This window comes from Furipterus horrens, unplaced genomic scaffold (genome assembly GCF_987537825.1).
Source record: "Furipterus horrens unplaced genomic scaffold, mFurHor1.1.pri manual_scaffold_16, whole genome shotgun sequence".
Lineage (NCBI taxonomy): Eukaryota > Metazoa > Chordata > Mammalia > Chiroptera > Furipteridae > Furipterus > Furipterus horrens.
Window position 1 is genome coordinate 7,433,931 of NW_028327186.1, and position 27,910 is coordinate 7,461,840.

Consider the following 27,910-nt stretch of genomic DNA (forward strand, 5'->3'; position numbering starts at 1 on the left):
GTAATCAGTAGAATTTTGGAAAGCATCTTGACATTGTTCGGTAAACCTCAAAATACCCATATGAATCATGCAACTGAACCTGTGGGTATATAACCTAGACAAATTATCAAACTTGTGCTGCAGGCGGGATGTGTAAAATTGTCCAGAGCTCTGCTCCTAAGATCAAAAACAGAAAATAAATGTCCATGTATGAGAATATAAAAAACTAGGGGATGAATTAGATCTCTATCAACATGACAATTTCAAAACTGTATTTTTTTAAACACAAAGTATATTATGGAAATCATGTATGTTTTAATGTTTTTTTATGCCAAGTTCACGAAAGTGACTAGGGAGAAGGGGTAAACTATATACCTCTAGCTTTCTTGAAACTTTAATTGTATTCTTTACACTTTTCTGAATTTCTCAAAAAAGTTTTCTCTAACACTGCAGAGCCAATCAGTATTCAGGAGCAGACGTACCTAGAATTCGACAGTTCTTCTGGAAGTTACTCTAACACTGGGAACATTATGGACCCTCTTTCCAGAAAAAGGCATATGTGTAACAAAAACACTGCTTACAGTTCCAGGGAATAAAGGCCAAGTCCCATTAGTGCCTCTTAGATTGAGAAATCCAGAGGTAAAGCAGGAGTGGAGGGGTGTCACCTTTAATAAGTAGGTTCCTAAAATTCCCAACGGGTACCAGACAGAAGACACCTCTTCATCATGCGCAGGAACAAATGGCACTCGCGCATACATATCATCAGGGAAACGTGACTTGATAACAAGACGTGTGGATAAGGCACAGCCCACCCAATCCGGGCCAGGCCACGCACTAAGGATTACATCAAGGTCAAGGTGAACTTTCTGTACAGCTCTACCTTTGCAGCCCACAAGCAGTTTAAAGGCATTCTGAGGGGAATCCCCCTCGAACCCACAATCTCAAGGGATGTGTTCCCATCTAATTGGAACCCTGAGAAGAGAGGGACTAGTTGGACCAGGAGTTCCTTTCGGCCCACTGAGTCCTGTCTCTTCTTACTAACCTCTATGCTATAATTTTTAGATGTTTATAACACAGCAACTCCAAAGTTCAAAGGAGGTTCAAAGGCGTGACTGCTAGCCTCAAAGGTAAATTATGCACAGTGTCCCAGGAAGTGGGTCCCTGGGTCAGGCCACAGGAGACAAACAGGAAAGGCAAGGGCTCATAACTTTCTTGGTTAACGACCAGCATTGCCTGCATTAAGCAATTTGCTGAACATTTCAGACCAGTTCCTCAAGTGCGGCATTACTGATGAGCTAGACTAGATCGTCCTTTGTTCTGGGGCCGCGCGTGGAAGGATGTTCAGCAGCATCCCTGACCTCAAGTCGCTAGATGCCAGTTGCCCCCGAGCCCAACCAAAAATACCTCCATACACCACCGAAGTCACGGGGTGGGCAGGGGATGTCCCTAGCTGAAGATCGCTGCTGCTGAAGTGTTCTTTTATTTAATTCTAACTGCCTGAAGAGACAGACACTTACACATTCAAGAACTATTTCCCTAGAAGACACACCTAATCCCAACCCTAGCTTTGCAGCCCACTGACAACCTCGGTCATGGAACTAAAGGTCCTAAAATCTAATCAGGTGTGGGCTGGTTTCTTCTTAAGGGATTCTGATGCAAAGTCTATTTGCAAACTAAGTCGGGTTGTACAAGGACAAAGTTTCTTCGAGGTCGCTAGGACGCCACCTCCCGCCGCCCACCCACCTGACCTCAAACCACTTCCGTGCTGTTGCTCAAACTACCACAGGGACACTTCAGCAGCTACTTTTTACTGCGACTCTTCTGATGGGAAATGAGGGCCCGTGGAGCGGCACTGTTTTCTGGCATCAGTCACCTGCAAGGTGGCGATTCTGAGTCTCTGGTTTCTTGGAAGAAAGCAGAGTGCAGAATTATTCTAGGCTTTTATGTTCCCCCATCTCCCACGCAGTGTCTTCTTAACCCATCTAATTTGACCAGATGTGTACGTGGAACCAAACTGCCAGGGTTTGGCTCCCATTCTTCCATTTCAGCCTACCGTGTGCCTCGGTTTTCCCATCTACAAAACAGTAAGGGCAATCCTACCTCACCGCCCTGTGACAACTGCTCCACTGAACACGTACAAAGGACTAAGAACCTAAGTCCCAAGCTATTATCGAATCTTTCCAAAGGAATCGATTTAGTCTTTCTTCGAAACACCTCTCACTCATTTTGTCTGTTGGTTTGATATTTAATTGAGATGCATGAATACAAGCACAATCCATATAAACAAATTTGAGAAGCAGTTCCTAATTCTTGTGATGCATACAAAAGTCGGCTGTCAAGGGAACAGCCTCAAGGCATCCAGAAGGGGGGGGGTGGTGGTTGGAGGCAGAGGACCACCTATAGACCTACAAAGGCAGAAGCTCAACTGTTAATTTGGAGAGCTGGTCACCTCTACAGAGGTTGCTAAGCAAGCCTGCTACACTAACTCCCACATTAAATAAAATCTACATTAAAAATCCCTTAAAACGTGCCTGAATGTAGCACTCAATAAAACGTAAATCTGCTGTTATTTTTCTATGCACTGTTCACCGAGTGCTACCGGCCCTCCAAAATAAAGGATTACTGGCTTTACGGGCACTGTTGGACTTAAGACATAACCCAAGAGCCCTGGCCGGGGAGCTCCATTGTTTGGAGCGACGTCCCAGGACACCAGGGCTGCAGGTGTGATCCCAGGTTGGGTCACACACAGGAGTGACCCCAAAAGTGCATGAATGGGGTGGACCAAGGGATGGATGTTTGTTTCTCTCTCGCACTCAAATCAATTTTTTTAAAAATTGCAAAACCCTGAGGTTCATTTTCATATTCTGTTTCTCACGTCTTCTTTTTAGTGCTGGTTGCATTTCACAGTCCACCAACAATGGCAAACACCACCTCTAACTGCTCCACAGCATAGAGTCCACCGAGATAGCCCTGGTTTTACAATGACCTTTAATGGCCAGAGGGTAAGGGAGTTCTGAATGGGCTGTAACTGAATTCAAAGCTAATTCTGGAATCCAACCTCTTGGAGGTATCTAAAAAGGAAGAGATAGCACTAGAATTTAAAGCCACTTGAGGTGAAAAAAAAATCCCATCAGCAGACACAATTTCAAGGCGTGTGACAGCTGGATCTGGCAAAACATGACGCAGAGACTTCCTCTTCCACGAAGCACACAACCCAACCCCCGTTGACCTCCCAACTCAAGCTGCTGTTAAAACTGCCCAGAAAGGGAACTGAGAACATCAGACAACAAGCCGGGGAAAGACCGAGGATTAGAAAACTACAATGTAAAGACAGGAAGGGCTCCATCAGATATTTGAGACACATGGAAAACACATGCAAACGTATGGAAACACATGCAAATCCGAAACACATGGGAGAGCTTTTTAAGTTAACTCAGTCCCAGGGGTTGAGCTGGCCACTGGTATTTCTAGAAGCTCTAAGATCTGATATTAAAACAAAAACAAAAAACCAAAAGAAAAAGAAAAAGAAAAAAAGGAAAAAAAAAAAAGAACTCAATTGTTAACTAAAAATTCAACCAAGTACAATTTAAAGATGTAACTGGCTTTACTGAATAATTCAGGAACCGGGCAGCACCCCAGCTAGCAAGTCGGGAGGAGCTTCAAAGGACTGTACAAATGGAAGGTTTTTAAAGGCAGAAAGAGGGCCGTAAAAGGGAAGTATTAGTAGGGAGCCCATGGCTTCAAGACAAGGTCTCCCCTCCGGAGGGGCACCAAGGGGCCTTATGAGCTGATTGCCTCGTAATGCTGACCACAAAGTTCCAGTTTGGCTGGTTAAAAGTCACATTCCTGGGGAAGGCTGGGAGTGTCATCAGGTTAGGTATTAGGTCTTGGTTTGCTGTGTGGGGCTTTCACACAAGGGACAACGTTTGGGGCCTGTTTTTCTTATTTTTTTTTTTTAAACACAAGTGACTCATTAACAGGAAAGGGAAAGGGAAGGGAAGGGATGGGAAGGGAAGAAAAAGGAAAGGAAAGGAAGTAGAGGAAAGTGAAACACACAGATATTGAAACTATACAGTTCTAATAGAATCACCTGGACTTCAGACATTACGATAAATCAAATATACAGTGTTGAGGTGAAGACCCATCAAGAAAAGCAAGCTACAGCCAAGGGAAACCTTCCTTGTAAATATCATTGCTGTTACAGGTATACCCTAATAGCCCTGCAGTTGGTGTTCACTATTCACCCTCATACAGCCTGGGAGGGAAAATGAGGCAGAGGGTAAGCCAGGGCAATAATTCCTAGCTCCGGAGCAGGAAAAAGGGCATTTGCGCAGGGTGACTGCCAACGGGTGGCTTGCTCAGAGCCCAGAAAGAATCACAGACTCCCTTAAAGGCTGGTGTTTCCCAGAGAAAAATTCCAGGAGAGGACTGAGAGCAAAACACAGGGAAAGTTTCCATTAACTAAAAGGGAAGTTCCCTCCCTAAAATCATCTTAACCTCTCTGCTAACTGGTCTGATTAACCAGACCCTTGTGGGAAACCAGGACACCCCCCAAGGCCCTCAGGAACAACCTGGCTCTTATAAAAGGAGCTCAGAAAGTGCAAAAGGGTAAGAATGGAAGATGACGTATTAGGAATAAATTGACGACGTATTAGGAATAAATTAACATTACTAACAGCGTTCATTTATGGTGCACGTACAATGTGCTAGGCCCTCTGTTAAGCACTTCAGAGGCATGATATTCAATCTTCCTAACATACTGCAGATGATCAACCACATTTTAAAAAGCAGCAAATTGCAAGACTTCACTGGCCTCAATTGGGGGAAATGTTTTCGGTACTAAGGTACCCACTGCACTGGCGCCTATGAGTACACAGCTCTTGCCAGACACCAAGGGAACACACACATCACAAATGACCAAACGACTCCCTAGAACTGAGCCCCGAGCATAAAATCAGGACTATCCTTAGTGGGGTGTCTCCTACACCATTCACCCCTGAAGACCAGGGGCTTAGGGGGCTCTCCGGGAAAGGGAATTTAAGTATTTTTCAATATGAAATAAAGTCCAGAAGATGTCAAATGAAATATGAACAGAGGTGACCCTTAACCAACCATGTCAACAATAAAATGCTAAATTGCACCTGTCTGGCAATGGGAGCGTGGCTTCCACACACCTCGTTCCTCCCTGATTGATTTCATCAAGTCATGCCCTGTCACCCAGCCCATACACTGCACTCAAACGTAGCCAGTAAAGGAGCTTTTTTTCAAGTCAGTTTTAGACAGAATAGGGAGAGAGGTCCTAAAAGACACAGATTTCAACAATGTATTCCAATCCTGGCATCTGAGGAGTCAGTTTTGCTGAGGTATAAATCTGACTTCAGTGATCAGTCAGGTTGCATGCAGGTGGAAATTGCTCAGCTATAAGAAATGCTAAGCAGAAGTGAGCCAACCTAGTTACTTTTATTCGTGTACAAATAACTTGGGTGATGAAAAATTTTTTAAAAAAAGAAAAAACAGAAAAAACTGTTAACTCACCTAGATGGCCTGTGGCTACTTAATAAAACGAAGAGATGAAGTAGCAACAAAAAAAGCAACACTGTTTCTTTGCTAAAGCCACCCCTCTTCCCTTCAAGAAACCCAATGAATTCTAAGGTTTTCAGAAAGAAAGAAAAAGATCTTTAAGAAAGAAAATATTTACTAGGGGCCACAGAGTCATCACACAATCTGTATATCAGGAACAAGAGTACTGTGCCACATTTTGTGGGAGCAACGACTGGAGTTTGGAAATCTCAGCTCCAGATGGATCACAAATATAAGGGGATTCCTAATTGTTAAATTGTGAGTTTCTGATACCGTCAGGTCTAATGTTCCTAAACTTCCAGGTTCACCTCTCAAGCAATACCTGGTAAAAGCTGATCAAATAGTTTTGCCCATCCCCCTTCCTGCGATGACTTAATCTTTCCAAAAAACGTTATTCCAAAGAGCCAAAGATCAATTGAAAACTCGTTTTCAAAGCAAGAGTCCGAGGGAGAGAAAGAGAGAGAGAGATCAACACTTTGCCATTGTGGACACACAAGAAAACAGAGAAGCCTCAATGAACAGACCTCACCTAATAACTCTGATTATTTAAAAGGGTAACTGGCTCAGGTGGCATGCGAACAGTTCATGGATAAATTGCTACATGATCAGGTGTAGTTTAACTCATAGTAATGATCCCTATTTTGGACTTAAAGCATCTTCAGCAGAATGGTTTAGATCCTGGAACACGACTTCAAGGACACTGAATTCTATCCCACCTTTATAGAAACTTAAGGGAATGCAAAAAAGAACGTACCAAATACGAAAATGTTAATAAAACAATTCAATCTCAATAAACAAAACAACAAAATGAAACAAAACAAAAAATACTTCGTTCTTGCTGCTTTACACGCACTTCAGAAAGTTGGAAAGGCCCTGACGGGGGTGTGGCTCAGCGGGGTGGGCGTCGGCCCTCGAAGCTCAAGGTCACGGGTTCGATCCAGGGCCCAGCCCCTGCTTGGGGCCCGTGCCTCGCGCACCCATATCTCCCTCCCTTCCCCTCTCTCTACAAATAAACACCAGTCAGGATCGTGTTCTACATTATTTGTCTCTAACGATGTTAAATGTGTTACATCTGACACATTTTTTAAAAAACCGCTTCCAGGACTTCCGATGAGCAAGTCCGTAAGACAAAATGAAAACCCAGTTTCAGCTAAGGTTTCCATCAAGCATCCAAAGAATTGTTCCTCCAGTACCAAACTACGAGAACCTACAGGACCAACTATAATAAGTTTCACCTTTTATAAACCTATATTCAGAAGGGCCGTATCTCTTTTTGAAGGAAGATTTATTTTACTCAAAAAACGTCTGCCCTTTGGCCACCTACGTGAAACTCCCCTCCTGCCGCTGCTGAAAGTCCTCCAGCGACTTACAAACGTGACATTAACACAGTCCTGCCTCCTGCTTCAGTTCGTTAACAGTGCCTGTCCAATGTCATCATGGGTCAACTCTTGATTTTTTTTTTTTTTAAACAAAAATCCTTGCAAGGGTCTCCAAACAAGGCAAGCCACGACCATCGCCGTGGTATTTCCACAAGTGTATCGGGAAATTAAAATTTCCAGAATGGAGATTCTGAGACGTTCCGCAACATTTTCCCAAGTGTTCCTACCGACAGCTGAGGTTTGGGAGTAACTTTCCTTTATCGCTGTTAAAGGTCTGAGTGGTTTTCCCAACAGGTTTGCATTGTCACGGACGCCTAAGGCTGTGTTCCATTCTTTCACGCTAACCTAATATTTTTAGTTATTCAAGTTGAAGTGAAAGACTTCTCAGATACTTTCTACTTCACTATTCCGTTAATCATCTTAAAAATAAACCACTATGTACATACTGACCTGAGCTTTTCTCCATCAAATGCCAATTCAGAAAACGTATGGCACCAAGTAAAAGCGCACGAGGGCAAACGCAAACAATCGTCCCTTGGAGTGCGGGCCATGTATGCAAACTGCCTCAACACCTGCTAAAACGTCTCCATTGAAGTAAAAACGGATCCTGACAGTGGCACAGTTTTCGTCAATGGTAACAGAATTAATCTCACTGGTCCCAATGAACAGGTAAAAAAAAAAAAAAAAAAAATTAAAAAAAAAAAAAAAAGGCCCGCTGAGCTACCAGGAAAGCGGGAAGTGTCAACACTGGCACTTTCCCGGTCTGAAGGCTTCCGACGGGCGCCTTTGACTTTCTCCAAAACTACAAGGTATTTCTAAAACGGGAAAACCACTCCCAGGCCAGGGCCAAAAAAAATAAGCGCTGCGGGCTGTAGGCGGCCTGGAAGAGTGGAAAGAACCGCCGGCAGCAAGAGCGTTCAGGGCAGTGACCCGCCCCCCTCCCACGCCGGCCCGGAAAGCCCCGAAGAGCCCCGTCCTTCCCTCACTCCTCCCGGCAGCAGCTCGCGGGGCGGGGAGGAGGAAGCACCTGGGCTGCGCGCGCAGCTCAACGTCACCGCGTTCACTCGCGCGCCGGCGGCGCGGCGCCTGACGTCACGAGGCGGAGCCGACACTGTTGACTTGCTGTTACCAAGCGTGCGCTCAGCCAATCAGCGCGCGGCGCCGGCGCCGGCCGGCCTTTGAACTCGGCACGGCAACTTCCTGCTGTTTGGCGAGTACACAGTGCAATGCAGTATGTCTGTCAGCGCTGCGGCACAAAGGAACAGCCATTTTGTAACTGAGCTGGACCTGCACCAAGATGCCAGGGGCTCGCAGGGCTTCTGCCGGTGGGAAGTCCCGAGATGCCCTTTCCTTTAGCACCAGAGAACCAAAGAAGGGAAGGTGGGAGAAGGAGCGGTTTCGGTATTTCAAGTTTCAATTCGCTTTATTTTCCGTCTTGGGAAAACTCCCTATCCGTAGAATTATCCGTGTCATAAAATGGCTGCCACTTAAAAAAACAACTGACTTTTACAGTGCACAAAAGCAACTGCATTTACCATTTCTAAACACCCCCAGGGTTGCAGACTACCTGCTAGAAAGCTGATTGTCACCGCACCCCAGTTACCAACATGCCACTGGTTCAGAGGTAGGCAGTGTGGAGGTCAATTTAATAAATGGTTTCAGTTCTTAAGCCAAAGGGCAAAGGCGGGGACGTCCGAGAACGCCGAACTCTTTGTGTGCACATCTGAGCCCCTGCCCCCCTGCTTCCATTATCTGACAGCACTGAGGTCCCCCCAGAATGAAAGTCACTTAGATCAGCGTGTGGCATACACGTCTGTCCGGGCCCACGGCTGAAACTTTGTTCTCCATATTTAGTGACTTTCCAGGGATCTCATTTGTTTAAATTGTTACTTCTGAAGGTAAACTTGTAACTTCGAAAATCGTGCCATACAAAATGTGCCATTATACTTAAAAATAGTCACTTCGAAACAATACAGGGCTGATGTGCAGAATCGCGGGGAAATACTTCGTTGTTTCCAAAAAAGAGGAAACTGGCACTCGGTCCCTGCAACTCCTGGAGTCATTCAGGCCAAACTTGACCTGCAAACTTCTCCCTTCCTCTCGTGTAAAAGTGACTTTGGTTGTGGACTTTGTGACCTAGAAACAGGTTCCTCACCGAGAAACTGATGGATTAAAGAACCAAGTGCTAGTTAAGAGACAGCCTCCTTTTATTTTTTAGCTCACTAAAAATAAAAGTAACAATCTACTACAATCCAGCACCAGTAATAATCCTTTAGGCTTTACAAGTTTAAAAGGAAGTGATGTCATAGTTATGTACATGTGTTAAGGTATTTGATTTAGGTAACCATCATTCGGGTAAATTTATGACTAAATTCTCTTCAACGAGCTTGCAAATATTCTCGGGACATTCATCAGGTACAGGAGTCAAAATATACTCAGCAAAATACATTTAGAAGTAACAGTGTAATTAATGCTTCTTGTTACGTTGTGACCACCACAGACAGCAAGTAAATACATGACAACGTCAATGTCGTTTCCCAGGTGAAGGAAGTTATTAGAAGAGCAACACTGCTTGGTTGTTTGTTTGTTTTTAATTAGAAAACAATTTGATCAACCTTAACCACAAACCTTGCCTAAGAAAACCAAAACTCATGTGAGACCATGCAAAACGTACTCAAGGGATTAACAGTTTTGGGTACTTGTGTGTTTAGTGATTTGTCAAATACCTGTGGGGCTTCCTGTTTCTTCAAATCACTATTACTTTTCAGAAAGATCCGTGGAGGATTAGGAATAGAGAAGTTTTCTGTCCTAAATCCAACCCAGGGAGGCACTGGAGTTCAAAAGACAAGCACCGAACTCTGTGACAACTCTATTTGCAAAAGAATGTGGGAAGGTATTTTTGAAAGAAAGGGTCAAATATCTGAAGTCTAATGAAACAGATAAAACCCAACCTGTATAATAAACCCATGTCAAAACCTTTCGAAGCACTAACCTAATAGTAAATTCTGCTACTTACATCAAATTGTAAAAGAAAAAAAGCAAAAGTGGGGGGGAAAAAAAATCAAAGAATGACATTCTTGTTAACTACATGGTTTAAAATTCATACCATGCCCATTTCTAAGGACACAATCAAGAACAGCATTTGTATACCTTTAAAGATTAATATACAGATCATACACCAAACATCTCGGAGGCTTTATTCCTTAGTCACTAATAATAATTCTCCAAATCATGGTTCGAACGGTACATTCGTAAGCTTCAGAAGATAAAACCATTCCAAGACACTGTCGAAATAAATCAATAAATGTAGAGCACCCACAACTAAAGTGCCAGGATAATATACCTCACTTCGTCTACCAGCCAGAAAACACTGTCTGAATATAAGCACACAAATGTAAACCTCAAAAGTATTTTAAATGTAAAAGACCCAATTTTAATCACAGCAGCAAACACAAGGCAGAAGTATACTAACTACCCCAGGACTTCTGGGGTCACGGATTTAATTTCATAAATGCAGGAACTGTAACCAGTGACTAAAGGTTGAAAAATCGTGTCAAAATTTCTTAAAATGTCAAAGGTACCAAAAGAATTGTAGAAGCCAATAAAAATATAAACTGAAAGGCATCAGTCAAAGGGTTCGTTTCGCTGTTTCCTTTTAAAATGTCCATTTTTTCATTCATATAACTTTCTCAAATGTCTATTTACTATAATTTACTACCACAAGGCTTCTCTATGGCCTTCAGTTACAAGTTTGGGAATCCTAGTTTCTTCAAAGAAAAAAAATCTGCCTTGCATGTAAAATGGTGCAATGCAGCAATGGCTAAACCGACAAGGTCATTTTTCCAGAGCACAAAAACCTAAAACCTGAAATTTATTGACAGAAAAAACGTAGTTTGCAAAAAAGGCCCCCTTGGATAAAGGTACCTTACCTTTAGACTGCTGGAAGAGGCCTTAAGTCAACTCAACTTTCATAAATTGCTACCAAAAATTAGGGTGTGGCATATTAGCAGTCTCAAGGTCACGCTTTAAAAAACGAATCCAAATTAGTAAAATACTTAAAATAACACCGACAGCTATCCTCGTCTGTCCAGGTAAACAATGTAAGCTGAGGTTTCCCCCCCAAAAAAAGAAAAAAGGAAGAAAGTTGATAAGCTCATACCTCGATGCATTGCTGTGTGGTGAACTGTCCTCCTCTTGGCTTTTGTCCTTATTTCTCATCATCTTTTAATTCTTAAATATTAAAGGGGAGGGGGAATCTGTCTGCTTTGAAGTCCTGTGCCCAGGTATTTACTGTCAAAAGTTGAAAGAAAGGTAAGGTCCCAGCTTCTTGTCGATGCTTCATTATCAGGAACAAAGTCCTGACCACGTAACGATAGTTAGAATACAACAGCGGTAAGCACCAAAAAACAAAATATTGCTATTTTTACCTTTACCAAAAAGTGGGGGGACAAGCTGAACAGGGGCAACCATCTCTAGCAATAAGGAAAGTTTCTCCAAGTCACACACTGGATGCAAATAACAATCTCTGTATCTTATTGCGTCATACGGGAATTTCTCTTATTTACAAAAAACAAAGCAAACTTTAACATAGCAATCTTTAAAATTATCACTAATGATCATGAACTTACCTGATCCATGTAGTAGGTCCAAAGCAAGAGTCCTATCTAGTAGTAGAAAAATATCAGCTCGCAAATAATTAAAAATAACAGCAAAATTCTCCGCTCAAAGACGAAAAATAAATAAAACAATCCTCAAATGTGTTAACTGGTCAAAAAAAATAAAGCCACGATTAATCCTAACGCGGGCACGAAGGGAAAAAACCTCCCTAGGAGAGCGCACAAAAATGGAGGTGCGCCATGGCTTCTAAGCTGGAAAAAACAACGACCTGGGCTCTCAGTACGGCTGCTTCTTTCCAACAAGGCACGAAAAGAAAGCTCCTAAAAGCTGCTTTTCTCCCTCAAAAAGGTCCGAATCGACCCCACTGAGTCACTCGGAGAGGCAGGGGGCCGCGGGGGCCCCCTGAGGCTGCCCGAAAGTTAGGGAAAGTTGCGTAAAGTGAGGCGAAGGCAGGGAGCAGAGCGCGCCCGCTCTAAGGCACAGCCGCCATCTAGAGAGCCTCCTTCCCAGCTCTGAGAGCTCTGCCTTTGATTGACACTCTCTACATTTACCCCACAACTCAGGTGATGTACCATAGACCCACCCCTTCATCTCCACCAAAAAAAAAAAAAAAAAAAAAAAAAAAAAAAAAATCTTTCATCCCAGGGAGGCTGAGGACCCCCCACCCCCACACCTCTCTGCCCCTCCAGACCAGTCCATTAGCGGGAGGGGGGAGGGTTTCTTAACCCCCTCTGGCTCAAGCACCCTTTTTAAGCCAGAGAGAAATGTAATTTGTTCCTTTTGTCTAAAGATCTGCTAAATATTTCAGTCCTTGAGCTAAAATAACTTCCTCTCTGGACAGGAAGTGGTGTTTTATAAAGCCATTTTGAAGAGAGGATAATTCTTAAGAGAATTTTAAGCTATTTTTTAGTACTAATCTTCAAAAAAATTAATAACCCCCCTGGGTAAAATGGTTTCTAAATAAAAGTAGAATTTCAATTTCATAAGTTCAGTTCCAGTTTTGCCTTCTTTATGAAGCCTGAAAATTATCTAAAGACAAAGTTTTAGGGGGAATTTTCCATCCCAACTGGAAGAAAGGGGTACAACTCAATAGCGCCTCCCTAGTGTTCACTTGCATTAGAGCAAAAATTAACACAACGAATTTTGATTCTAGAATCTCCATTTTTCTTTGTACTTTCACAAAATTCTTTAACCCGTTATATAACCTTGCAAACTTTACTCCCCCAAATAATCTAATAATCAAAATATATTTTACTTCCAACATTGATTCAGTCAAAACAGAGTTATTAAACTCAAGAATATGGAACTACCACAGTCATCTTCAAGTGACAAATCCAAGACACTCCGCCTCCAAAACCAACACAACACAAATATCCCCAACTCTTCCCTTGTATTTCAAACCAATTTCTATGGATGTACACGTTTAGACAATGTTTAATGTCACATCTGACAGCAGTTATCAAAGTAACACGAGGCAAATTCTCCTAGATATCAAAACACTAACATCTATGGAAACAAAAGTAATACTAATGCCATAAAGCAAATTATTCAACACTTTTTCTCCCAGAAAGCACCCAAGAAAAGTCACACATCCAAAAAAGAATCAAACATTCCCCTGTTCAACATGATAATCTTCCAGAACTGAGGATATCCATTTTCTGATTATACCCAACAAAAAGCAACAAGTTGCATCTAGGTAAATGCAAAATCCATAATCAAAACCCAGTTTCAATACGTTCCACAAAAGAAACTTTTTGTACCAAAATCAAAACCCAAAATTCCACTTTTTATATATGCAAACCAGCCACTTCAACCCAATGAGAACACACGCTCCACTTGTTCTGATAATGGACGTTACCACAATTCACAATATAATTAACTATTTCTCACCCTCCCCCCCCCCAAAAATATGAGCTGAACTATTCCTGTATAATAGGAAAATATTATCAACAATTCATTTGGTCTACCAAAACCAAGTCTGCCACACTTTTATGAACTGATTTCAGTAGATTATCAATAAATACAATGCCGGTATTCGCCTGGAAATAAAATATAAGTAACCTGTGGCATGATGTGATTTCATTTATTTTAAATTCCTAAAGGTACACAATAAGAAAATGCAGAACAGTCCTATTTTATATTTACATAATGTATATTATAGACAATATTGCCACCCAAACTTTAAGGCCTTTGATGAATATCTGAAGGACAGTTCCCTAATACACCCAACGCTTCTTCCCCTAATGTTAACTGAAGTCAAAAGGAGTCATCAGTTTAATTCAAATATTCAGATGAATATTCTATTCCAAGACGGTTTATTAACAATATTAAGGAGTACAGGTAAAACGGATCTTTTTGGCAACACAAAATAACTGAGAAAAATGCTGTATCGCTCATCCTGAAGGCTGAGGCAAAATGCATTTTGTTTTAAAAGTTCATTAAAATCATGTGGCAAGTTAAAGATTCGATTATTACCCATTGGTTGGTTAAGTTTTTTGCAAGACGTTTAAGAGACCATAAAACAGCATTTCGACCAAACGACCATCTCTAAAAGCATAAATTTTCACAACTTTAAGGAGAAAAATCTTAATCACCCAAATAAAATATCTTCCAGTACACCATTGCCATTTTACCAGCTTTATTCAACACACTTTACTGATGGGCAACTGTAAAGGCCAGTTATTGACGGCGGTAACTGAACATTTAATTTAATGAATTGTCTGCTCAAAAAAAAAAAAAAAAAAGCCCAAACTGAGAAATTTTAAAGTGTTAGAAATTTTATTAAAGTTAACATTCCACAAGGTAATATTCATACAAATCAAACTGAAAAAAATTCCAGGCATACAAAAGCGTGCCATCTTTCATTTCCAAGTGGCAAAGAGACTTGCTTTAATGATACAAAAAGTCCTTCGAAAGTCAAATCCACTGTCCATTTGTGTTGGGTAAGAAACCTATTTCCTTCATTCATTTCCTTCAATCCATATTAAAAGAACCCTGTCTTGGTTGAGTATCATCACAGCACTCGTGCATTAATCGGGTCTCCTCTACTCCCCACAGTGGACTGCCATCTTGATTTCTCAGGGGTCCATCTGAAACTCTTCAAGCTGACTGGGTGCTTGATGAAAACATTAAAAGAAAAAAATGCTGTTGGAATACCAATAATCTTATTCCTTCAAACAGAGAACATCCACCCACCTTGAGGATACTCTTACCATACACAAACTTTAATTTTGTAACAGCTTTAAACCATGAAACTGTCTTAAAAGTTGTACATGCTACACACCCAACTTGACAATGAGATCATCAAAGACTGCACACTAACAAAAGTTCTTTTACAATCACAGATACATAGGTAACCATATGAAAAAAACAGCAGTAAAAAGATAAAATTTTACTAGTTAAATGTGATATTGTTATACTGTCTGTGAGAAGACAAAAATTCAAATTCAAAAATCCTGGAAAGCTAAATTACAGCAGCACTGTGAATTTTAAATCTTAATGCAGAAAACTTTCCAACCTTCTTCAAATAAAACTAATTATGTACAAGAATCTTAAGGGATAAAAAAACCAAAGCAGTGGATTTTCCAGTGTAACAGATGTTAATTAATTTTGCCTAGGTAATGCAAATAGACAATAAAGATGCCAAAATCTTTAGCTGCCTATCTGGGAATGCATGAAATATGGACCCACTAGGGAAAAAAAAAAAAAAAAAAAAGATTAAAAAAGGCAGAGTATCAGCTTGGCTTACTTGGTATTTGCCATAAAATCCTACCAGATTTCTAAATAAACACAAATAAAACACTCCCAATGACAAATTACCAAATAGGATAAGTGGGAAGCCAGGAGATTTTACCATTAAATACATTATCCTGCTTCATCAGGAACAACATAATTGCAAAAATAAGTTTTGGCCCGGGTCTTATCTATCAATTTTGCAGCTCTCTACATTTATACAGATAAAGCCTGGATGTCTTGACTAATAGCTTATTGAATATATTAAGGCATTTTTGCTCATTAGGTAGTTAATACCTTATATCTATCCTAAACTGTAATTTGGATTTGTTGTCTACTATATACAATAAAAATCTACTTAGCATTAAAAAATGACTGGAAATGAGTGTCACGACATCAGTAATAAACAAAATATATTTCTCCTTAATGTATTTTGCCAATTTCTCTCCAGCCTAAAAGGAGAACTAAACAACTCATTTGTCCCTCATATCAGCAAAATATCTTCCATTGGCCATTCCTTTAAATTAAGGGATACACGCTTCTATTGGAAATGTAAAAATAGAAATACCATCATTCCTCTTGTATAGTTAATTATACAGTAATTTTCCCCAAATCTCTATTGTTTTGATGCAAAATCAAACTGTAAATGTAGTTGGGGATATAAATACTATTATGATAAACAATAAAACTAAAGCACTGATATCAAGTTACAATCATTTCAATGGTTATAGGTCCAATTCATGCAACTTAAGACATGAAATGATAAATCAATGCTCTGCATTCTTCTGCCACAGAACAAGAGGTCAAATGTATCTAGAACTTTATACGAATTTCCTTTTAAAACCCATTATTTAAAAGTAATTAAAAAATGAAAAATCCTACTGACAGTAACACCATACCAAATTACTCAAAATCACTAGCTTGAGTGATAAAAATAGATTAGGTCATGCTATGAACATATATCGTCATATATGTAAGGCAGTAAAAAAGGGGGTGGATGAAAACAAAAGAATGCTGAAGGAAAAGCATACATTCTCTAACATTAACACCTACGCTCAATAAACATTCCTATAAAGCCAATCAAAAGCCAAAAGTGAGAATCTCGTTAATAAGTAAAAGTGCTCAATCATTAAAGCACCTGAAAGAAGAGTGAGAAATTTAGGAGTAAGCCATTCATTTTCCTGGAATTCCAAATTCTTAAAAAACCTAAAATTGCTAATAAGCAACGTTATGCTAAAAAGGTAAAAAGCAGGCATGATGAGTTCTGTGAGCCTAGAAATAATTCTTAACAAAATCCGGTCCTTCATCTGTGGAATAGGAGAAGCAGTACCTACCTCATGTGGCAGTAGGGAGGCTTAAATGAGATAGTACATGTACAGCGTTTTTATTACGTGGCATATGGGAAGACCTCAGTGTCAGCTGTTACTGATACACCACAATGACCACAGGACTTGGAGCCTACAGACTACCTTACTATCTCAAGTAAGTAAGGTTTAGCTGTCAAAGCCCTGCTACACAATGTCTCACCAGGAATTTGGGAATTGCTGCAGAAATACTGAAGAGACGATGGTTTGATCTACAACACCTTCAACACACAGACCCCGATCTTTCGTGTATTTCCCATACAAACTATGCTTCAAACTCATATGGGAAATTAAGACTTTTCCCACTACGATGTTCACTAGTCTATGCTTTCTTTTTATGAGAAATTGCTGGTTCTAAGGTAAATCCCACAGGCAAAGGTAAAGGCTATTATGCTAAGAAAGCAAGCATTAACTGCGACCTCTTAAAATTCCCAAATATGATACATCCAAAAAGTAACATAAAATTAAGGAGATCTGCCCTTTATATTCTAATTCAGTTAACCTGTTCCAAAAACAGAGATATTGTAAAATAAAAGTTAGCTGAAATGCAAGCAAGTGGTTTGTTACTAGACTGGGTTTAGGAGGTGCTCCCCAAAAGAAGCAATCTCCTTACCTCTACTTCCCAACAAACCCCCTACTTTTAGTAGCAAAAGAAGAAAAAAAGTGGGCTGGGACAGAAATACAAAAACAAAGAAGTAAATTAATGACTCTTAATTTTAAAACAGGGGGCTCTAATAATGCCGCAACTTATTATATCATCTTAAAACTGGAACACTTATTGCAAAACCAAAGGGACAGATGGGTACAAAATTACAATCCAGAGCAGAAACGGATCCTTCCCGTCATGTAATTAAGGTTCTTGGTGCTTATGGATTGATTTCAATACTCCTTGTAATGTTGTTTAATTTAAAAACATTTAATAGAAAACTCAAATCTTTTGTATTACTCGAAATAGAGCTCAAATTCTCTATAGATTACAGTATATTAAAAAGTTTGGGTCCTAATAAAATAGGCATAGTCGTGGCCAGGTAGCTCAGTTGGTCAGAGCATGGTCCCAACACCCCAAGGTTGCAGGTTGGACCTCCAGGCAGGGGACATATAAGAATCAACCAATGAATGCATAAGTAAGTGGAACATCAAATGCATGTTCTATCTCCCTCCCTCCCTCTCTTGCTCTCTTCTCTCTCTAAAATCAATAAATATGTTTTCTAAATTAAAAAAATAAAAATAGTGGGCATAAAAACAAACTACAGAATGATTTGGCATAGACCAGGCAACTGTTCATTACTTATGATAACGGAGTCATCTTATTAAATCAAATCTTCCCCATTGCCCCTATCAGTTTAAAACTTGACCACACCTGCTTAAGAGATTAAAAGTTGTAATTTCTGGTCAGTTTTAATTTTTATTGAGTTGACGTTTTAGCTTTCAGGCACACTGAAAAATTAATATTTAAAGCATTCAAACTTATGTTTCAATAATGAATTTCACTTTATTTTTTGTTAGACCCAAAACAGTAGTTGATAATGTTTAATGGAAAGTATATATGATAAATCAAGTATTTATTGAGAATCCACTATTTGTCAGGCAATTATTCACTTTAAAATATGTTAAGATGAGGTCAATAAATGCACTGCATTAGGAAAGTTTTCATTTCTGCCCTCATCATCCCCCATAAATAGCTACTTATTGAAGCTGAAGTAGTAATTAGAAGCCAAAATTATCCTCTAGACTCCAGATTCCCAAATGTGATTCAAAAATAAGTATATGTAAGGAATTAGTATATAGTCATCATATCTAAAATTTTCTGTCAATAATAAATAACTCCTTCTGAGAATTCATCCAAATTCCTTTCTACAGCCTTACCACTAACTCTTTTCCTATTATTTCTCAGGATGGAAGTTAAAAAACTATTCCACAGTAATTGTAACCAAGCCTTCTAATACCAAAGCATTAACTCCACTGTGAGAAGAAATCTGTTGGGCTTTCAAGTTTAAAGGGAAGTTCAAAATAGAACCCCAACATGTCCAAGTTCTACGTAAGCTGACAATAGAGAAGGTTCTAGAACAAGGGCAGGCAAGCTTTCCGCACAGGATAAGAAAATAGTATTTTAGGGTTTGTGGCCATTAGCTACAACTATTCTCAACTCCGCAGCTGTAGCGGGAAAGCAGACACAGACAATGTATAAACGAGCATAACTGTGTGCCAATAAAGCTTTATTTATAAAAATATGGGGGAGTTTGCCAACACTCACATCTAAGGTGATGTTGGAAAATGTTCAAATCTGCGTCGTGCCGCACTGAACCTTTTGCCTCAGTTTAAGTGAAGTAGAAAATAATAGGTTAGAATAAGCAAAATTTAAATAATAAACTTCACACACATCTAACCACGTTGGTTCTATATTTTTGTGTTGCTTTGAGCTTCACTAAATCCCTCTATATTTTTACAATTCTGACTCAGTTACTCAAAATTTCCAAAAGTCATATTTAAAACTAAAAACAGATTAAACATATAAATTGAATAAAACTTACTAAAGGCTTCCACCAACATTTATTCTGTTGTACAGGCTCTTTAGAGATTCAGCCTCGGGATTCACATTTCTGCAGAAAACAAAAAGAATATAATTTTACGTGTAGGAAAAAAACAAAAATAAATTATTAATATGCTATGATTTATTCAGAAACATAAGGATCACTTGCCAGGAAACCAAGACATATATGTATTTATGAACAATATAGATAAGAAGTTCTACCCCAAAGGATCCTAAATTTGGCTGTACAGGAGGCTCACCCGTAGAGGAAGTTACTACAAAAACACGTTTCGGTCCCCAAGAACTCCAAGAGAAGGAAAAGTTTGGCCTCCCTGGGTAGATCCAATGGGCAGCAAGAGTTGAGATCTAGATGTTTAGCAGGGCCAACAACACTCCTTAAGAGTACAAAATTATTCTATCTTCCATCTACCTATAAAACTTCTAAAAGAAAATTTCCATGACCTACCTGCAAGGCCATGTTTCTCACTTTCTGTATCTTATTATTTCACATTATCATGTAGACTATTCTAAGACAAACTGTGTTAGAAAGGAATCCTGAGGCAAAATTTCAAACTATTTTCATTAATTGTACTGACCTACTCACCTCAAACACTAACCTCTTCTAAAATATGTACTTGACAAAAAAAATATGATATTCTCAATTTCACAATTTTCAGTAGTTAAGACTGAAATACCTCAATCTAAACACGGAAGATTTGTTTCCCATACCTCAAATACCTCTAAATATAGGTATATACTTTTTTCAGTCACTTCTGCTCTTAAGTATGATAATAATCACCATATATAGAGCTACCCAAAAAAGTGGTTTAAAAGACCAGTATTGGCGCTAGTTGGTATGGCTCAGTGGGTTGAGCGCAACCTGTGAACCACAAGGTCGCCAGTTCGATTCCCAGTCAGGGCACATGCCTGGGTTGTGGGCCAGGTCCCTTGGTTAGGGATGTGTGAGAGACAACCGACTGGTGTTTCGCTCTCATATCGATGTTTCTCTCCTCCCTTCCCCTCTCTCTAGAAATAAATAAAATCTTTAAAATAAATAAATAAACATTCAGTATTAAAGTATAGCAATTTAAGAAGTTTTAGAAAGACAACAGTTTAGTATTTAAGTTAAAACTAAGCTACCCAATCAATGCCTTTCTATGCTAAGCGTTTAAATTTTCAAAAACTTAAATTTATTATATTTGAATATAAAGCAAGTTCCTGATTTTCTTACCAAATCAACATCTAAATCCCTTTAGTTGACTTCACTAATCAAAAGCAAAAATCTGCTTCAAAATTGCCTCTTAGAGTAAGGTGCTAAAATATCCCCCCAACAGGTAACAGAGCAATTTACAAGAAACACAGCATTATTTATTTTTAAGCTTCCAATGTAATTAGACTTTACAAGGAAGAGGATTTTCCGGACAAATCTTAGATCAACCAAGTAAAATAAACTGATATAACCCCTACAAGACAAATGGGATTGATTTAGGGAATATTGGTGAAAAAAAATGTCACGCGGGTCTTATAATGTGCTTTTAAAAAGCACCTCCAAATACAAGTATGTACCTCTGGGTTCATCCTCCTCCAAAAAACCTGGATCTCACTTTGCGATACCACAAAAATTACTCACACCAATTTAATTTACCTGACTGGCTCCTTCCCCAAAACTGACCAAGTAATAGTCTGCCTTCTTCTGAAGGGAGGAAGAGACCAAGACCAGTTTAAACAGACTACAAAAGTTGATGATCATGCTCATATTCCTACCTATCCTCACTGCTTTGCAGTACTATAGATTCTCATTTAACATGAAATTGTAGGCAACACGTCAGTAATCATTTTGATTGCTGGGCCTTTTATCATAAAAGGCAAAGATGGTTTTAGTCAAGTCTTGTATTATCATCATTAGCCCATTTGTGCTTTTCCTATACTATTTGATTTTCTCACCTCTTAAAATCCTTAAAACAATTTTTAATACTTAAATTAAGAATAAAATCTGAGAACACCATGAAGTTTTTTAAAATTTCCATTTTCATTAGAAAACTTCGCTACAACTTAAAAACCATTAAAGTTAAGCAAAATATGTAGCATGACAATCCAAATTAAAATGATTATGATTATTATGTAGTATACATTAAGGATAAAATTCTTTGGGAAATATTCCATTTCAAATAAATGTTTTAGATTCAAAAGCAAAGCACCGCTTTTCAGAACATAAAAATATCTAGCTTTACACAATGTTTAAACCAAAACTATCAAATTGCTGTAGGAAAAGCGTGACTTAAGTGCTATATTGAAAAAGATCAAGTCAGAGTTTATAAAGTTTATAATATCCTTGGATTTAAATTGTAATAATTAATTACACTCACAAATAACAGCCAGTGTGAAAACTAAAAGTATGAATTAAGTGACCCGATCTGGAAAGGGAAGGTAGTGGGTAAAACAAAGGCATCTATCTTTGAAGTACAGAGAGTTCTTAAAGGAAATTAATTATGTCAGGCCTGTAACCTATAAATCCTCATTTATAATCACAACGGTGAGCAGCAAATGTTTCATGAGATACACTAAAATTTAAATATATTTAATGAAATAACTATTTTTAAAACTCCAAATAATGCTTTTATCACAGCATTCTAAATCTTAACTGTCTAAAGACAATTTCACACCTTTACTGCTGTTTTAAGATCTGTTTCCCAGTATGTCTACATTTGTACTATCTATTAACATTTGGGAACACCTAAAATTAACAAGGTCGGGTCCACTACTGCCCGGGTCTCATGTTAATCAAATAGTTTCACCACAGTAGAACCCGATCTGCAATGCAAAAATTACAAAAACCATTCCCCCATTTTTTAAAGAAAATTGGACGTTCCTTACTATTATTTTTAATCACAAAATTTAAGAGCTGTAAATTATCTTAAGAGATTAGAAACTCCAAACACTCTATACTAAGAGACTGAGGTGTACAGTGAATAAAATGTCAAAATTACAGGGCTAATTTACATTAGCAGCTGGGTCTCTTGATCGCTGATACATTTTCTACTCTATCACACATTAATGCAAAAGACAGAGATGTCCTCAAATTATCTTTTCCCCCTTTTGCCTCTCAACAAAGAATCAAATCTGAAAGGAGAAAAAGTATATTAATTGGCTGTCCAGTTGCAGTGTTTTAATAATCAAGAAAGTGTAACAGTAAACTAAACTTAAAGAAAATTTTATATTCAAAATTACCCATTTGACGGAATCTACCCACTAGGTGTCACGTCATGGTTCACAAAAACCTTGTGATTAACTATGATCATGGCTCCTTTCATTTCAGTGGAACTTCAAGTAATTTTTAAAGTTATTACCTTAATAACAAATGCAATGCAACCTAATCACCAATTTTTTTTATGATTCAAGAATTACTTCAAAATGCTCAATTAAAAGTCAATATTTAATAAGCATTTACAATTTTGATCCTCTAAGCAGAAAATAGTAGTAAACTGTATTACTTACTTTTCTTGTTAAATATAGTAATTTTAAAAATAAGCACTATCACGAAGGTTGAAGTACATGAAGACCTTTTCAGAATGTGATCTATTATAATCCTTTACTACGCTGGTAATAAAAAGAAAGTTGTATTCCACTGGATTGGGGATTAATTTAGAAGTTACTATTTCATTCAGGTTTTGCTACTACAATTACTGATACTAAAGAATGATAAAAATATTCATTTAACATTTCTAATCTTCAACTGTTCATTTTTTATTTTATGGGTTAAATTATACCTTTTGATAGCCCATTATGAATTTATTGCCATTTATACTTAAACTTAACGTTACATTTCACATGGTTGTGTCTTAAGAGGCCCAATTCTCAATTTTCACAAGGGCCCAACCACATCTGAATAACAATCTAATGCCCAATCATTTTGCACAGAGGAAACCCTGATGTTGACAAGTGTTAAAGAAGCTTGCAATAAAAGCTGTTACGAGTTTTTTGCATGGTACATCTTTAAAACACTACAGTTAAAGGGCTAACATTCCGTTTTCTTTTCCACACTAGAAACACAAATTTGATCAAACTGCAAATGACAGAAAGGAAACAATAAAAATATTACCCTTGCCCTGGCTGGTGTGCCTCAGTGGATTGAGCACCAGCCTGTGAACCGAAGGGTTCCTGGTTCGATTCCCAGTCAGGGCACATGCCTGGGTTGTCGGCCAGGTTCCCGATTGGGGGCGTGTGAGAGGCAGCCAACCTTTCACACAATGATGTTTCTCTCCCTCTGTCTCCCTCCTTTCCCCTCCCTCTAAAAATAAGTAAATCTTTAAAAAATATATACATACTGCCCTGACCTATTTGAATCAATGGAATAAACACATATCAACAGATAAAAGATTTTCCACATAAATTTCAAGGACAGAGGTAAACTTGCCCTTATATTAATTAATGGTTATTTGGCTACTCTTAAAATTCTCCAAAATTATTACATTATATATTTGCTCTGGTAAATCTCTACTAATATCAGCTTGACATTAATTTTCACATTCACTTTTAACTTGTAATTAAATAATATTTTCTGTAAATTATCAGTGGACATATTTTTTTCACTCACATATCTAGTTTTAAGATGTAAAATTATTCTATGCATATTGAATATTACTTCTTCCTTTCATGATATAAAAATAATTACTATGGTATGGAGGTCTTTTTTGATGAGTTATTCTAGTTTCCTGTAAAATAATTCATTCTTGTATCTGTTTGAAAACTAACTCATAAAAACAGGTAAAATGACTATTTAAAATCCATTAAGTAGAAAGAAACCAGAATATGAAAGTCTTTAGTGTTTGAAATACAATTCTTCTAAGAATCCTAAGATCTGCAAATGCAACATTCTAGGTCATTTCTAAAACACGATCAGTGTATTCAAAAAGAATATACACTTCACACTGTAAAGACATAATTTTGATGACTCAACTACTGATTTAACCACAATCCTAAAGTACCATTGTATCATTATATTGGGAAGTACTTAATGTCTTACTGTTCTGATAGAAATTTCACGTTTCAACTGTTTCAATAGTTATACAAAAATGCTTTGATGTAAGGAAATAGAATTTGATGGGCTCTCATCTCTTATCTGAGATAAAGAAACAGTCTACAGTTTATGTTTCACTGACGAACTTTACAGATATTTTCCTACTCAAATGGTGGTAGCTATTAAATTTCAGATGTTAGACAAAAACATTTACTTACTTGCTATATAAAATACAGACTTTGCCAAGATTTCTTTTATCCTCAGATAAAACTCCATGGTCTCAGTCTCGAAAATGGTTTATCTTTTGGGGAAAAAAATATTCTAAACAATTTATTGATGCAACAACCAATAGGAAGTAAGGACAAGTGTCTTAAAACTTTTTATTATATAAAAGAAAAACTAAAATCTATGCTCACAAAAGCTGTCCTTCCCTAAAATCTATTAGTAATAGTAACTAGCTCAAATTTTCCAGTACATTTTATTTACTTACATGTTTAGAAGATTAAAACTGCACAGTATAGAGAGCTAAAAACAAAAAGTGTATCTTTGGTTCAGTTTTCCTCAAAATACAATCAGTCTTTTCTTGTTCCCAAAATTAAACAAAGGCATTAATGGACCTTTAGTATTTAACTATTCAAAAGGCATGTATACTTTCCATTCAATGAAAAGGTTTAAAGGCTTATAAAATTATTTCAGATATTTACTCATATTTATAGTCACTTACTGGAAATATGTTATCAAAGAACAAACACAAAACCTAATAAGCTTTCTTTTTATGTCAAAGTAATAAAAATTTACCCAGTCTTACCTCAAATAAAAGAGCTGTATTTGTTCAGAACCATCATCAACCAAATTTAATTTTAATCTTGTAAGTTACCTTTAAAAAAAAAGGGAAGATGATATCAATGCTTTGATTTTTAAACATTTCTTGGCCTAAGTTTCAGTGTGATGAAACAATATTCCACAGACACGACCTATGGGTAAATTTAAAAAACAGCTCATCCACACACTACCTGTACATTTTAGGTTGCAGTTATTTCTTATCTTAACATCTATCAGTCTTTGTTTTCCTTATCTTTTGCTTGCATGGACTAACACTAGCGATTAAGGCATTGAATTTTTTAAAAAAATACAAAAGATTTACATCTTTGGACAGATTTAAGATAATGATTTTGTTTTTATTTGCTTGATGTGAGGCAACACCAAAAAACAAAGGAAAAGTTTACCATTTGTTAAAGACTGCAATCTTAACACTTCTCTCTCCATCTAGAAATACCTTTTAAAATTATGAGCAATTGAAAATTAACTCTTCCAGGAGAAATTAGTGAAGTTAAAATGGCCACTGGTTACTTTAAATTTTTAAACTCCAAGTTATTTGATCTCACCAAATGGGATATTAGCTTTGTCTTTTAGGCACGTCTATAACACGCAGGATCTACGACATTTATTCAGTTTCAAACCAGGGTCTTGACCATTTTCGGTCTCTCCCTTCCCCCATTACTCATGTAAAAAGATCTTATGAGGTTAAACTGCCAGCAATTATTTTGCATTTCACTATTCAAAAATATTCTGAAATACCAGATTCAGAATACTCATTTTAAACCACTTTCCGTATTGAAAAATTTCAAAAGTGTTCATTTGAAAAAACAAAACAGACACCTTAAACAACAGTGTCTGTAAAATCAAGATATGCGCAACTGATGTAATGTAGCACTACATGGATGCCATTCGGAAAAAAAAAAAAAAAACACTTATCCTGTCAAAAATACCCTCAGAAATACGGGCGATTACAGCAGTATCTTTGATCTTCTACGTATTGTACTGGGTAACTCTGTCCAACACTATTTTTACGGAAATCTGCACCTTTACAACACACAAGACCTACCGCAAAATGAAGACAAATATATTCTAAAATGCACAAAGGTTTTTTTGCATTTGTGGTTTGGTCACACCACGGAACTTCAATTCCCTCTCAAACCATTTTGCAAATTCGTAGGCAGAGGATAATGCGAAATGTTTGAAACCGATATACGTTACTAAAATACTGTTCCGTTTGAAGAATATCTAGATTTTCGTGCATGCAACAAATGCAACAAATATGGCTCCTCTTCTTCGTCCATTACCGAGAGCAACCCTACTTTAAAATTTACACTGCGAGAAAGTAACTTCACAAAGAGATGCGGTATCAAAATATGCCCCCTGGAAAAGTTTTGTCGACCGTGGCTTGCGATAACATAGATGATTCCTTCAAAATAATAAAATCATGAACTTCAAACTTTTAGAAGTCTAGGCACTGACCCAAGTACGTTCTAGCAGTCAGGTATGCTAACTTACAGATAACGGCTCCTTATGACCTTTCCAAAAGTATCAAAACATTCCTCAAACATCAGAATGTCAAATAAACTCGGCAGAATAAACTGCATTAAGCAAACGTCATCATCCAGCACCGTCATTAAAATCTATTCCCATTAAACGGCCTTGACATTAGAGTAAACTTGTCTTCCTAATTTTTGAAATACGAGACGCCCTCCTCCAACTTGCATTTTAAAAGACAACCGTAACGTCATCAAGGTTTTAATAAGCAGCAAGTACCTGATCATTTGTTAACACTGCAGCCGTTTTCAAAATCAGCTTTGAAAGAGTTAAGAGCCAACACCCAAAAGAAAAAAAAAAAAAAAACACACAAGTTTTATTTTTCTTTAAACGTAGCCAGGGTGCCATTGTTCTTTCAAGTTCGACCATCAAGATGAATTCCCACCTTACCGGAAAGAGATTAAAAAGCTCCCCCGTTGGAAAACCTGAAAGGGATTTTTTTTGTTGTTGTTTTTAACCCTAAATATCAAAACCACTCACCAGGGCAGAAAGGGGCTCTGCGCTCGCGGTCCCCTTCGGGCTCCCGCCTGCAGTCACCCGCCGCCACCCCGTCCCCGGCGGGGCCAGTCCCAACCGCGAGGCCGCCCCGCTGCCCACCGCAGGGTCCTGATCGGGGTCCCCGCGCCACCCGGCCCCGGGCCCCGCGGCGCCCCGGTGCTTCCCGCCCGGGCAGCCAGACTACGACGCCGACGAGGCTTCCAGAGAAGCGGGCGGAGAGGCCCAACCCGCCACCCCCTCCTGCTCGCGTGTTCAAGGACATTTTGCTTTTCCTCCCAAGGACAAAGGACAATAAAAGGGGCCGGGGAGCCACTCACCGGGTCGGAGCGCGGCAGCCGGCACTTGGAGGTCGCCCGCACACGATTCCCGCGCGGGGCCTCTCGCCCGCACCGGCTCGAGCCGCCGGGGCACCGGGCAGCCTCTGCGGACGATGCCGCAGCGGCGCTTTCGGCGTCGCGGGCCCGGCCGCTCCGGGCGCCTCTGCCGTGAGATCCGACCCCGGCACGCGGCCGATCGCATCTCAACCGCGGCCGCTTCGCCGCCGCGAACCTGCGGGTCGCCCGGGCGCAGCCCCACGCCAGCCCGCGGGCCCCGCGGCCGCATCGGAACGCCTGACAGCTCGGGGTGCTGCTGCCTCTCCGGCCATCTTGTGCCGTGTGTGTGTGGTGTCTCTCTCCCGTCTCCTCTCTCGGCTATACTCCCTCCTCCTCCTCCCCCCCGCCCCACACACCACACAACATGGCCTCTTCGCTGCGGCGGCGGCTGCGGCGGCGGCAGGAGCTCCGCGGCGTTTCTGCCCGATCCCCTCCTCCACACACTCGCCTCCCGCCTGCAGCCCCAG

General features: G+C 39.1%; 1 protein-coding gene and 1 long non-coding RNA gene across 6 annotated transcripts in view; both read right to left on the bottom strand.

The window, feature by feature from the left end:
• CHD2 (chromodomain helicase DNA binding protein 2) overlaps window positions 1–12,098 on the bottom strand; it is an 82,346-nt gene extending 70,248 nt beyond the window's left edge. For 2 of the 3 annotated variants that reach the window (XM_090263771.1, XM_090263770.1), the window contains exons 1-2: window positions 11,567–12,098; window positions 11,098–11,228 (exon numbers count right to left, since the gene is read on the bottom strand). In XM_090263771.1, the coding sequence (XP_090119897.1) occupies window positions 11,098–11,159 (62 nt within the window). In that variant the 5' untranslated portion in view covers window positions 11,160–11,228; window positions 11,567–12,098. Of the gene's footprint in view, window positions 1–7,388; window positions 7,510–11,097; window positions 11,229–11,566 lie in introns of those variants that run through there. The other variant, XM_090263772.1, reaches the window with a different exon arrangement.
• Window positions 12,099–14,311: 2,213 nt separating this feature from the next.
• LOC149992041 (uncharacterized) lies at window positions 14,312–27,884 on the bottom strand. 3 transcript variants are annotated; one of them, XR_016508452.1, is made up of 5 exons: window positions 27,387–27,884; window positions 26,791–26,829; window positions 25,007–25,075; window positions 19,183–19,251; window positions 14,312–14,670 (listed from the first exon to the last, which is right to left on the bottom strand). It is a non-coding gene; the product is annotated as an uncharacterized LOC149992041 (long non-coding RNA). The 3 variants fall into 3 exon arrangements; XR_016508451.1 differs by lacking the exon at window positions 26,791–26,829 and having other exon boundaries at window positions 27,387–27,876; XR_016508453.1 differs by lacking the exons at window positions 26,791–26,829; window positions 27,387–27,884 and adding an exon at window positions 27,052–27,240.
• Between the last annotated feature and the right edge of the window lie 26 nt (window positions 27,885–27,910).